The 13,338-nt window shown below is 31.4% G+C and overlaps 1 protein-coding gene and 1 long non-coding RNA gene across 5 annotated transcripts; one reads left to right on the forward strand and one right to left on the reverse strand.

Annotated features, from left to right (window-relative positions):
- Positions 1-627: 627 nt before the first annotated feature.
- LOC121117439 (ER degradation-enhancing alpha-mannosidase-like protein 2) lies at positions 628-4,452 on the reverse strand. 3 transcript variants are annotated; one of them, XM_071888801.1, is made up of 6 exons: positions 4,296-4,452; positions 2,578-2,683; positions 2,223-2,519; positions 2,051-2,171; positions 1,310-1,987; positions 628-1,251 (listed from the first exon to the last, which is right to left on the reverse strand). In XM_071888801.1, exons 2-6 carry the CDS (start codon positions 2,670-2,672, stop codon positions 727-729), a joined length of 1,716 nt encoding a protein of 571 aa, XP_071744902.1. In that variant the 5' UTR covers positions 2,673-2,683; positions 4,296-4,452; the 3' UTR covers positions 628-726. The 3 variants fall into 3 exon arrangements, with proteins under 3 accessions (XP_071744902.1, XP_040567807.1, XP_040567806.1); XM_040711873.2 differs by lacking the exon at positions 4,296-4,452 and adding an exon at positions 2,767-2,923; XM_040711872.2 differs by lacking the exon at positions 4,296-4,452 and having other exon boundaries at positions 2,578-2,952.
- On the forward strand, positions 3,618-5,256 carry LOC121117440 (uncharacterized). 2 transcript variants are annotated; one of them, XR_005864176.2, is made up of 3 exons: positions 3,618-3,636; positions 4,574-4,670; positions 5,061-5,256. It is a non-coding gene; the product is annotated as an uncharacterized lncRNA (long non-coding RNA). The 2 variants fall into 2 exon arrangements; XR_005864174.2 differs by lacking the exon at positions 3,618-3,636 and having other exon boundaries at positions 4,517-4,670.
- The last annotated feature ends 8,082 nt before the right edge of the window (positions 5,257-13,338 follow it).

The following is a 13,338-nucleotide window of genomic DNA, read 5'->3' on the forward strand; positions in this document are numbered from 1 at the left end:
GGGGAAAAAAAAGGACTGAAAGCAAGAGTATTACAACTGGCACCGCACATCAATTTCACACACACTGCGTGGTTTACAGGGAATCGCTTATCAGCAAACCGCTCGCGCCATACCTTAAACAGGTTCACGACACTGCAATTAAAATTGTAAACTATATTTAAAAAAAAAGTCACCTTAATATTTGACTGATTGCCTCTCTGTGTAATGAACTGGGATCAAAGCATACCAAAGTCATCAAATTTCCTAAGGAAATATGGTCTGCCACCATTATAAACTCTGGGACAAGGTGCAGAACTAAATGATCTCTGATCTCACTGTGTGTATCGGTCGAGTGAGCAGGCCCCTTGTCCTGTGTGCGCTGTTTGGGAGAACAGACAACCATGCTCGCACGCATAGTGCAGGTGCGTGGCGTGCACAGCATTATAAGCCACGATCTCTGATCTGTGGCACCGTTATTTTGGGGGTCACAGGCTGAAAAGTTTGGAAACCCCTGCTATAAATGACGACGATTTATTAAAGGTTATTTAAAGATTATCGAACATTATAGTCTTTCCACTTCAAAAACATGATTATTCAGAAAAAAACATGATTAAAATAGCAGATTTAGTTACTAATCTATTGCTAAAATCATAGTAAAAGAAACAAAAATTTCTTTATTGGCATAATTTTTTTCAACAATAACAACAATCCAACAAATTTAAAGATTCTTACATACTATTAAAATACTTATTCACTAGAAAAGACCTCACCTTTAGTCAAATATCTATAATGGTGAGGATAACTATCACAATATAAACCCTTAGAGGAAAACCTCTGAAAATTATTACATTTATCAAAATCGTCCATTGAAAATGTTTTTCTGAGCTGTTTTTTGAGCAAATTTGTTCTTTCAGAATCATAATTATGATTCTGAAAGAATTTACTCGGACCTTTTGATTTAAAACAATGATAAGGAAAATGCTCTTTTTTAGAAGCGTTTTGCTTTTGACAACAATTTGCGATCGAAGGATCCATGGGATGAGCTTCCGTATTAAAAATTGTTCCTCCCACATCGATGATACATTCATGGTCTGTACCTTTGTGGACGATTTGAGCTTTTGTCAAAGTACCATGAACAGGATTTGTAGGATCAAATAATAGATACAGATATTTGGTCGTTTCAGCTAGGAAAAATGATTCCATACGATCCTCTATGAGATGATCTCGAACATCTTTCACAGTCGCATATCCGCAGGTAGTCTTTGCCGAATGCTATATATAACGTATAAAACAGAAAATGACTTATGACACAAAAAACAAAAGATCTTACTTTGATTGTACTTAAAACCATCTCTCCCATTTCGAGTAAGTACGGGTCCTTTGTAGTTTGATATAAATATACTAAAGACTCAATAAGCTCAGGCCTTAATGGATAGCCTTCTTTGTTTTTAACTGGTTTACCTGCATAAACATCATAAAATTCAGGTAAAAATCCATATTGTTTTAAAATAGTCCTATAGTTATGAATAGATTTTAAACCAATTTCATCTTCTCCAATCATAGAAAGAACACCTGGCCAGAACGCTTCTAGTGATTGAAACACAGGAAGAGTCACATTGCCATTAAACATTGATACCCAAAAGTACCAGTCACTATTCATCATTTTCTTTTTAATTGCCTCATGATATGTTCTAAACATAAACAACAGGTTTTCATCATTATTTAGTACGGAACCTTTCACGAGATATTCAAAGTAGGAATCAACTCCAGCACCTATACCAGCATCTACGGCCGTCCATTTCCCAGTTTGAACATTAACATGATTCCCTACTAGATCTAATTTAGATCGATGTTTCCAAAGGCCATTCAATGCTCCTTTAGCTTTTTCTTCATATATTGGATCCCCTGTTAATTGCGATAAAACTGAAAATTCGACGATGAATGTCCCTACACCAGCAACGCAAGACACTGGAGTTTCTTCAAATGGCACACCATGTCTTAAGTTAACCTATTTATTATTGGAAAAGGGTATCTTATTTGAATTAATATATGTATGATCTGAGAAGCATACAGTTCCATAAGGCATTCCCGTGTCAGTATCAAAGGCTGGTAGAAGTCTAGTCGCAACTTTAGCAGCTAAGTGCAGAAGAGGTCCATCACAAGGCCAACTGTCTGCAACATCAATACCAGCACTTTAACAAAATCAATTTAACAAACATAAAGTCAGTATTTATATGGTATACCTCTTTGCATACAAATGGGCACTTAATAAACCTCCAACTATTCTGATATTTGTTTCAAATACAGACACATTAGCATTTATATCCATATCCTTGACCTTTGATACGAAACTATATATTCGTCTGAACTCAGTAAAGTTACCCATGATGGCCAATGTATCAAGAGAATCGATCAAGGTAAGGGAGTATCCACCTAATGTATCACTACCCGAACAGCTTATCGGCATTAATTCGTCATACGGATAAGCATGGTTCAAGTAATGATCGTAGGAGGTTTGAAACATTTCCTTAACTGAAGACCTGTAAGTAAAAAATTAAATTGTCAATTAAATATAAAATTCTCATTATAATCATTTACCTGAGTTGACGGATTTTTTCATCTGAGTAGTACTCCGAGCATTGGCCTAGGCGGAGTAGCCATCCAACCATCAAGATAAAAGTCCTCATTTTCATTTGATGATTGTCTTGGAATAGTTAAAAATATTAATTCAATAAAGTCATCAGATATTCTCTCATAGAGTTATTTGTATCAAGTAACTAATAATACTTTAGGAAAGGTCCTCATGATAACAATACGTTCCACTGCAACACTCAAAAAAGAAATCTCACTCAGAAATGTCGTTACCCACTATCAATTAAGAAAATCGTAAATTAAAATCATATCAGGAACATTTACAAAAGTGAATTTGCCTTTCCAATGAGTCTTCATACTACCTGGAGGAGCACAATCACAATCACCCAACCTACTGGGGTGAAAACTCTCATTTTTTATGAGAAATTCCATAAATAATAAGTTCAATAATTTTTTGAACATTTACGTTTTAATACAACCATATATCATACATCTTATTTGATTTCGAGATTTAAGTATGACACAAATTTATTACTTTTTACTTAATAACCATTTTGGGGATTTTAAATATTAACCTTAAATGGAAGAATTGCTTAAAATACTCCGTGAAGTTGATATAAAAATTACATTTATGACAAACATTATAGTCTAATTATTGTAAAATGTTCATATGAGTTACCAACCGGAGTTTATCATCAAAAATTATATTTTTCACAAACCCAGTTTGCGTGATTGAAGCTTGTGCTCCTCCAGATAGTGCTTGAACTGATTGACACATCTCTGGGAAGTAAAACGTCATTTAATTTATGGAGTGAATAAAATATTCACAAAACTTTACATATTCTGATCTTCAAACCTCAACTATTATTCTCGCTTTCAAAATGAAGAGGTTTTGTGAACACAAAGATTCATTGTTTGTGCTAAAGAAATTCAAGAATGTTTAGGTTATTTACTCTCCCTCCCAAACAAAAAATATTTACATCGCAGAAGCTCTAATATGGATTAATTGGAAAACTTTTTTCTAATCTACGGATTTATACTTCACATGCAACTGAAATAAATGATGTAGGAGGGATGAAAGTTGTCAAAACAATGATTTGGCGATTTTCAAACATTATTATGAGATATAGTAAGGATTCGATAATAAACAAAATTATCTTCTTTGCTGAATAACTTTGTATTGATCTAATACTTAAAACTCTTATGAAACATAAAATACATAAGAATTTTAAATTTGCCATATTTAACGGCATATATGGCCTTAAATATGTAAAGCTGAAGAATTGATGTTTACAATTCCTTGATTTCTTTAGCCATTGAGAAAATTATATTTTTTCTAAACATTTATGATAACTAGTTAAATAGAATAAATACTTCATATAAACTAATTTTCAGGACTATTTTATTAAAGTTTAATTTATTTTAAAGACTTATTGGCAAATGCAATAATTAATCTGTTTTAAAAACATTTTTTTAAATAATAAATTTATGATGAAGTTATATTATATGCGCCCTCTACCATTCCCCAATGAATTGTGGAGCTCTAAAAAATAAGTAAATCTTGAGATGAAAATGCGAATCCCTTTTGAAAAAAATCAAATAACTCTGGTGATATCGGAGAAATATTGGAGATATTGGTGTCGCTGAAAGTCAAGGGTAAATCTACATCTAATTAAGCTGATTATCGCCTACAATTCTAAAAAAATTAAGGACTTCTCACATACCTATTGGCTATTAATTAGCTAATTATTCCCAACTGTGGAATCATTATTCAATAATTATTGCAGATTAAAAATAGCTAATTTGAATTCAACCAATGAATGTTCAGAACATTGATTAGGAGAAAGGAAAAAGAAATAACAGCAGTACAGTAGAGAACAAAATACAAGGCAGGGCATGTTTTTAGTTGTGTCATATACTCAAGATATTTGTATAATAATATTATGGATTTTAACAAAATTCGACCGGGTCATCACTAATAAATTCTTTTTCCACCAACTAGCTTCCACGTTGCTATTATATATTCGACGAGAATTAGTATATTGAATACTTGCTGGGACGGAGGAGCTTAGGACAAACCCCAATAGAAAATCAAATAGGTAATTGTTTTATATTCATATTATTTTAGCATTAGATCAAATTTGCCTGTATTACGTTGAATCAGCGGGTTTAATAAAAGTCTATACCGCAATATGGTGGTGTAAGATTCTGTAATAGAAGCGTCTATCGTTTATGAAATCGTCAACGATTTCGAAGGAGATACATGCAATAAATGCAATATTACGCTCAAACGATGCAAGATTAAATTTTGGGGGATATAGGCATAAGAACTTAATCCTCCCATCCTCTGCGGACCTGCAAATAGATCGGTTAACCTAATTGAAATAGCAATTACTGCAGTGGACATGACCAAGGTTTTCTATCCCCACGCCATTGATTTGTACATCCATAAATCAGTTACTGCACGATCTTTTTTTTTTCTTTTCTAGGTTAATCATTACTTCACTTTCACATCCACTCATCACAATGCATTGTAATCGCGGCGGTACCTTTGGTAATAATTGAATAATAATTTTCATGTGTGTATTATCAAATTAGTACATAAATATTTGATAAATTTTTATTGAAATATTTGTTTTATTGTAGCTGTAAATCTAATGAAATATATTCCATATTAACAGTTCAGTTATTAGATCATTTAGTTATGTTTAAGGATATAAAAAAATAGATTTGAAGGAGAAGAACTTAACTTGATTTAGCTTTTCCTTCTGATTTCAGTGACAATAAAAAATACTGTCATATTTGGAAATTACCATCTAAAAAATTCGTTAAAATCCAAATGAAAACTAGGCTAACAGTTATATCTATGTAATGGCATCACGTACGATCCTCTATTTTATCCCTATGAATGCTTTATGGAAGTGTGAAACTGCGATATTGGGAATAATCATTATACATTTAATACGTTTTAAGCGTATATAAATTGAAATTTTAATATAATATGTGTGATTACAAGAATTCTAGGTCAGATCCATTTAACCAACTATACAGCAGAAAAATAACTATGACTTCAAAACCTTCATACAAATCTCGAATTACTCTACTCAACTACTCCCAAATCCTCATCAAAATAATACTGCCTGGGCTGGTTTAGAAACGGCATGGGCAACAAATTATGAACAGGGTTAATCTTGAATTGAAAATCGTTGCATCGTTAAAGACGATGCAACGATTTTCAATTCAAGATTAACCCTGTTCCATAATAGAACGAGAATTAAGGGAGCAACATCCCACCTCGAAGGAGCCACAACTCTCTTTCATAGAATAGGAAAAATAATATTTCTCAATTACTACAGTTATTCAGCTATCTTCGATGAAAATAACTTCCATCGATATTACTATTATATTATATATTTTTAGTGGCCCATTTTCTTACATTCACGGCCAAATGATGTGCCTCGGCTCCATGATTAAAAATTATTGAGCTGGTGAAGTTCATATGTTCGGGTTAAGGTAGAGTACTAGAAACATTCTGTCAAATTTCTATCATAAATTCATTTTAAGAGGATCTATCAAATACAAGAAGGTTTTGAATCGGTAAGGGATAATTGGATATTTAATACAATCATGTGCATCAAAACAACACCCATTTGATCACTAAAAAAATTATATATGCTATCTATCTTTGACAAAGCAAAATTAGGGACTTGTGACAATTCCATGGGTTATCTGTGATGAGATTTTTCCACTAGATGTCTTGAACCCCCAAAAAAATATCAACTAAACTAAACTCCAGAGTTTGAATTTTTCCCATGAAATGATTTTATTTATGTATGTACCCTAATGTAAATCCTCTTAAGAAACTTTTTTGATTTTGTCCTCATGAATTTATATTTGATGTATATCATTTAAAAATTACGCATTTTTTAAAGATGCATAAGCAGAAAATAACGATCGAAATCATAAATATTATAATATATATTTTATTCATAAAACGACATTTTAAGGGCATTTGAAAAATGATTATTGTATTTAAGATCACCTGAAATGGACTAATACCCAGGTTTCACTTTTAAATAATTGTGGTAAAAAGGTTGCAGACAAAAACGTAAGGGTAATATCGTTTGTGTACATTATAATTGTGAGACAAAAACGTTGTGGGCAATATGATTGTGAGTCATTTCATTGCAAGATAATAATATCGTATGTAATACAGTAGCCAAAGCTTTCACCATTCATAGCCAAAGTAAAGAAGCAAGAGCCAAGGAAAGCGCAGTATGTAGATATAATCAACAATTGGTTAGATGTAGTAAATAGCAGGCAAATTTATGACAAGGTCAAGCTCAGATGTGCACTGGGTATCCATTTTGAAGATTATTTTATTGTCTTGGATAAAATGGAATTGTTTTTGGATACATTTAAGGTCATTGGAAGGGGAAATAAGAGTGAATTGCCATGGCAGAGAGGTATGGGAGTTTCAATCAAATCATTTCGAGCCTTGTACCATGATTTGATTTCTAATGGTCCTGTTTCTTTCAATTTGATGTCAAGAACTAATCAAGATTGCCTTGAATTTTTTTTTAACCGTTTGAGAAGTGCTGGTGGTGATGATGATCACCCTGAAGCCATTGGAGCAATGAAAAGGATGATAATTCTGGAAATTGGAAAAAATTGTGAAACTTTGGTGAGCAATCCGGCTGTTCAGATTGAAAAAGAATATGACATTTATAGAATTGAGGATGAAGAGGAATAAGAATCCGTAACAAAGCAAATCACTGGAGACTTATTAGATATCACAATTGGTGAAGAAACCTGTTCAGAATTTGAATTTACGTTTGATATCCCTCATGAAGTTCATAGGGATTTTGCAATAAATCATTCACTTGATCAGTTCAAAAAATGGGATCTCAACTTTCAGGGCTCAGTTATGTATCGGGTTTTATTATCCACAAGATGAAACTTCTATATCCGTATTTGGAGAAGAAGACAATAGACATATATTTAAATGATCATGGACTGACACCATGGATATATCATTTGTCTAGAGGAGGACTGATGGTGCCATCTGATTATTTTTTAAAAGATTGTGAAGTTTTTGACCAGAAGTTCAAGGAATTCCATTTACCTCTATTAAATAGTCATCCAAAAGTAATGGAACGTTTTTGTCAAGTTTTGGAAGACTCCTTTGGAGGCAAATATGACAAGGCTGTTCTGAATCTCTTCGCCAAGACAAGGACAATGATACGAATAAGATACCTCAATGCACAATTAGAATTTAATACTGGAGGGAGTGAAAAAATAAGAAGATAAAATCAAATCGGCCAATTTCAAGTTTAATTATATGTAATTTTACCAAATATTCAATATATAATATTAATTATCACCAAATATATTATTTTATTCAAGTATAGTATATAACTTATCTACGGCAAAAACCAATTCTCATTATTTTCTATGTTCTGCATTATAAATTTATCCTTCAATAAAAAGTGAAGCAAATCTGCTGTTCATTATGTAATCCTTAGTATAACACGAAAGCCTCTAAATTTCATATTAGTGATATACTGATATATTGTTTATAGTTGATGGCACTGGGGAGCCGAGGGGGCCCAGGCCCTCCCAAGAATTTTATAGTAATATTTATACCCCCTTGTAACTATTAAGAAGCCAATAAAGGTGACACAGGAAATTTGAAATCCTTAAAATGGCTAGCAACCCCTCCCCAAGGAAAATCTTTCCACCTTCTTCAGATTTGTTACTTCGTCTCCCTAATATTTTTTAACTTATTGCACCTTTGTCATAATAGGATCTTGTTTGAAAAGTAGAAAAATGTTGAAGAAATAGAACAATAATTTATATACTTTGTACGTTTAAACAATAATTTAATTATCCCTTCCGTCACGTCACCATTTATTTATTTATTTTTGTTTGCATAGAAATACCTTGACCTTATATATAGTCACCTTGGTATAGCTACGCTTCTAATACAATATGGCATTAATACAGTAGACCTAGTTAAGTCAAGGTTAATAGAAATACTTAAGTATTTCTATTAACCTTGGTTAATGTCTACTATTTTATGTCATCGTGTAGCTATACATTTGTAATCCTACAAAGTTGTTTTACTCCAAACCAATTGTAATGAAGGAACACAAATTAAAATAAAATTATTATATACTTAACTAAATATCCATTTGCGATACTTTGTAAGCTTCGAATTTTAATACCGTCTAGTAACTAATAAAATAATATTTTATCAATTATAAATTAACTATTTTCTTATAGGAATATTATAAAACCGATGAAAAGCTCGTGGAAGTCAAACATCAGTCGTACATGCGTAATGGTATAACCTTGTATTTGTATTCACCTTGCATTTCATGTCTCTTCATTTATGACTAACTCAATCCTTGGTAGTTCCATTTTTGGGAGGCTACAATCACACTTGCTTAGGGTATTAAGTTTTACATTGTGACTTAACAAAGACATATTATACTTCAGAACTTGAATGGGTCATACAACCTATTGAAAGTGCGCTGATTTCTTCAGTTACATTCATTTTCAATACATAGAAGTAAAGTGAAGAAAATATTATTTAGTTTACTTGGTCATCAATTAATTATAATTATAACTCATAAATCAGAGTTCGAGACTCGGGCATGGGTTGTAGTTAGCTCTTATTAAATTAGGACTTCGTACTCCAGGACGACTCGATTTGGACTAGCAAATCGAATTTCATGGCATTTTGTGACTTATATAGACCTTGCTATATACATCTTGATATGTAAAATACGACTCCCTTACATCTTGAAATATTTATCAGTGTCGATGATGTCAATATTGGGCAGCGCTTGATTCACTATTTTTACAAATTCATAAGAATCTTTTTAAATACAATACTACATTATCAGAGATTAGAAAATGGTCAAATGATATTATAACAATAAAAAAATAATTACTAAATAAACAAAGTCTTTATCAAGAACATCGAATACCTAAACTCCAAAAATGAAGAAATAAATTTGTCCTAGATGAAGATATTAGTCGTTGGAGAAAATAATTAATATATGGTATTATAATATTTTAGTAATAGATTTATTATGTGCAACTCTGGATAGATACAATAAATATTATTAAGTAATAATCATAAATATACTAATTTATTAATGAGTTTCGATGTAACTTATACTACAAGTATTATACTTGGTGCTTAATTTCTTGGAATTGCTCTTTTCTATTCATTAATCATTATTTGTCCACGAGAACGAGAATCCATAAAAACATAATTATCATATTAATGTAATATCGTTTGCTTAATTCTAAGCAATAGTATCAGCATATTTTTTACATAGTAACTAATAATTTTACAACAATAAAATTAATATTCAATAAATCCGAGCAAAATTGTGGTGTATGGACCGTGAGTAGATAATGACGATAATTAAGGAAAAAAATAGGTATACATTAAGCATTAAGTAATATAGATATAAATTGTATTAGTAACTACTAATAACTTATTATTCGTAATAAGAAAAGGCTTTTGTTTTTAGCGTTCATGTCCTATTGTAAAGGGTGTCTTTGGTTACTTAAGAACTAATGCTAATGAGATATTGTCTTGTTACACCGTAATACTTAACATTGGATTTCCACTACCATTAAAATCACAGATTTATCAAAAACAAGCACATTTTCCTTTACAGGGAGCTATTAGAATTTCGTGAACTATGTACAGTCTGTTTGCTGCAATAGAAGAAGTTTATTTATCGTACTTCTTGTTTAGTTATTTTCCGTTGAGAAAATGGCTCTGAAAGTTATAGTACGGAACTATACTACAAACCTAGGAATGAATAAAAATTCAGTTTCGTATTCTGCACTCAAAAATAGTACTATCCTTGTCTTGATTAAATGTTAAAAATTTGGTACCCTGACATTGTTCCCAGGAACGATTTTGAATATTTATTCCATTCATTTTATATGTTTGGTCAGATGTAGTGGCACCCATTAAGTAAAAGTATATAGTATAGTATTACTCTATCGGACCTACGAATTGTGTCTGAAGGGAAAATAAAATCCTGAATATTTCCTTTCCTAGGATCGACCGAGTATCGAACTTACGCAAATTAAATGCAAGTGAATAATTTCTAGCTACATTGCACTGTTCATTTTTAACTTTAGTATGAGATCAGTTAAATAAATAAAAAAGATATAACCTTTTTCATTTCCCCAAAAATAATAGTGGGCTTTCTTAATCAATAATTACACTCATTTTGTTTATTACATTTTTCGACAAAGGTAAAACTTTTTTGGTCCCTTTTCCGAAACTGTTTCAATATTTAGTTTAATGACGTTAATTTGTAAATAATTTAAAAAAATGGCTGATATCCCTTATTTCTAACTCAAATACTCTATGGAGATGTCAACCCCACCCATAGTAAATTTACCTACCATAAATTTAGCTAATATATATTTAACATTCCTATGAGGCTCATTGTGTCATAGTAATTGATGAATGGACATTTGGCCAAATGACCACTTACCCAATGGACACTTTCCTGAAAAAATATTTTTTTCTGATGATTCACTCTGCATTTTTATGTAATTATGATTTTCAGTCATGTTACTACAATTTGAAAATATAAATTTTTTAATTATTTGCCACAAATAGCAATCAATAAGTGTTAATTAATTAACCATTAATTGAGTCATTTTATCATAAAGATGTTTCAACAGTTGTCTCAAACCCCTATTAGAGCCGCTGAAAAAACTTTGATGACAATTGCCTAATAAATCATGACGTTACTATACTAACTCATAAAAATAGAATGCATTTTGCTGACTGTTGTCAATGTTTGGATATCTTGGGTGAATATTTTTTCTATTTCTTCGCAGGTAATTGTGCTCCTTATCTAGTATAACTTTCTCGTCCAATCATATAACTGCTTTGAAAACTATAGAGTCAGAGACGATTATTTATTAATAAACACATAATCATGCAATTCGTGGTAAATTATTAAACATTTTATCTTTTCAAATTGGAATAACATGAATGGAAATCATAATTATATCGTATCATAAAATATATATATTATTTTTTTCCGGCAAAGTGTTCTAAAACCGATTTCACTGACGTAATAAATTGCATTTATTTACATCAAATTTTTACTATGTATAAAATGAACAAATTTTCAATAAATAAATCCATATGAAACTTCATCAAATGTATTTAATAATAATAAAAGACTTAACATCTCCATGTAATACTACTAGATGTTAATGATAAATACTGATATTGGAATTAGATCAAAGCAATATGCACTGTAAATATCCAAAAAGAGCTGGATGTGCCTACTACCTTTTTTTTATTATTATTAAGGACGGGAAAAGTAGGTTAATTAGATAATTCTTTCCATTGTAATAATTAATATTAGTTAGAAGGGAAAGTAACTTCGTATTTCCTGCCCCCTTTTTAACTAAGTAAATCTCTTTCATTATTGGTCACATATGTCATAAAATATGCGTTTTAAAGGTGTGAGTGTATACTGCAAAGGCTTGTGGTACAGTATTGCGATTTACCAGTTCATTCGTGAATTATCATGCGTCTATTAAGGAGGTCTTAAAGGAAGAAATTCCCCATATTTTAAATTTTTACTATCTTAAAGGGAAAAACGTGTCGAAAAAGACCAAGAACTTTGGAATGTATACGCGGTCGAACTTTTTTTTCTTTTGTGTTGCACTAAAGGGGTTCGAGCGATTTTTACTCCTGCTCAATTTTGCTCTCAACTCAAACATTTGAAGCTACTAATTTAACAGAAGCAGTTAGCATTGGTGAATAGGAGACAACAAGACATAATCAAGACAACGCTAGGCCGCAAAAATTATTGATGACGCGCCATTAGCTTCGGGAGCGCGAATAACAGTATTTATGCCTCCAACGTACAGCCCAGACTATTCCTGTTTATGGCCAACGTGCTTGGGCTTACAAATTTGCCTCCAATAGAAGCCTGTCAAAATTTTGATGTTCAAGTTTTTCCGATAGGGATAAGGGCTTTGACGAGAAGGACATTATTACGGTGGATTCTTGTTGACAATAAGTCTTAAAATTTTTTTTTTTTTTACATCAACGACTTTTTTTAAAGAAAAATTCGAATTTTTCTTCTTAATGACCTTTTTTTTAAACAAATCCTTAAATTGATTTTGGGGCTATTTTTTTTTTCATATAAGTAATTATTTTAAATTTCTCCATTTCTTTTTTTTTTTTTTTTTTGGGGGGGCTACAGCCCCTCCAAACTCCCTGAGGATGTCCCTGGTACTTGGCGGCTTAAATCAGATGATTATAACACTTCTTAGAAACCATTGAAATAACTCAAAAATACGAATCTACTTTTCCCTAACCTATTATATTACAACTAGGCATTAGAGGCAAAGATTTTTGAGAAACTGCATGGTTTATATCTTTTTATTTGTTGGTCCCATTTTGACATTCAATTATTCAAAATGGTCGTTAATATTAATGAAAAAAAAAAGGGTTTTTATAGCCATAAAATTTTGTTTTTTAGCGCTTCAAAAGGTCGACATCAACAATGCTGATTTTTACATGAAAAAGCTCTATAATTGAAAAGCAGAGGTTATTGGTTACCAAACTAAATATTTATAGAATATCTGTTGGAGGAGAGCAGCTTAAGCGTCATGACTAGTACTGTGTTGGTCCTTATTTATGGTGTCTAGTACAATCTTAGTACCAGTCCTGTCGAATTTTCATAAGAATGT

Source organism: Lepeophtheirus salmonis, chromosome 5 (assembly GCF_016086655.4).
Source record: "Lepeophtheirus salmonis chromosome 5, UVic_Lsal_1.4, whole genome shotgun sequence".
NCBI classification, from domain to species: Eukaryota; Metazoa; Arthropoda; class Copepoda; order Siphonostomatoida; family Caligidae; genus Lepeophtheirus; species Lepeophtheirus salmonis.

What these genes read in the sequence shown, in the direction of transcription:
- LOC121117439 (XM_071888801.1), bottom strand. Translation starts at nt 2,672, where the DNA reads ATGAAAATGAGGACTTTTATCTTGATGGTTGGATGGCTACTCCGCCTA. An exon ending in CGGGAATGCCTTATGGAACT is followed by an intron (nt 1,988 to 2,050) that starts GTATGCTTCTCA and finishes AATAATAAATAG; the next exon opens with GTTAACTTAAGACATGGTGT. An exon ending in TGGTTTTAAGTACAATCAAA is followed by an intron (nt 1,252 to 1,309) that starts GTAAGATCTTTT and finishes CGTTATATATAG; the next exon opens with CATTCGGCAAAGACTACCTG.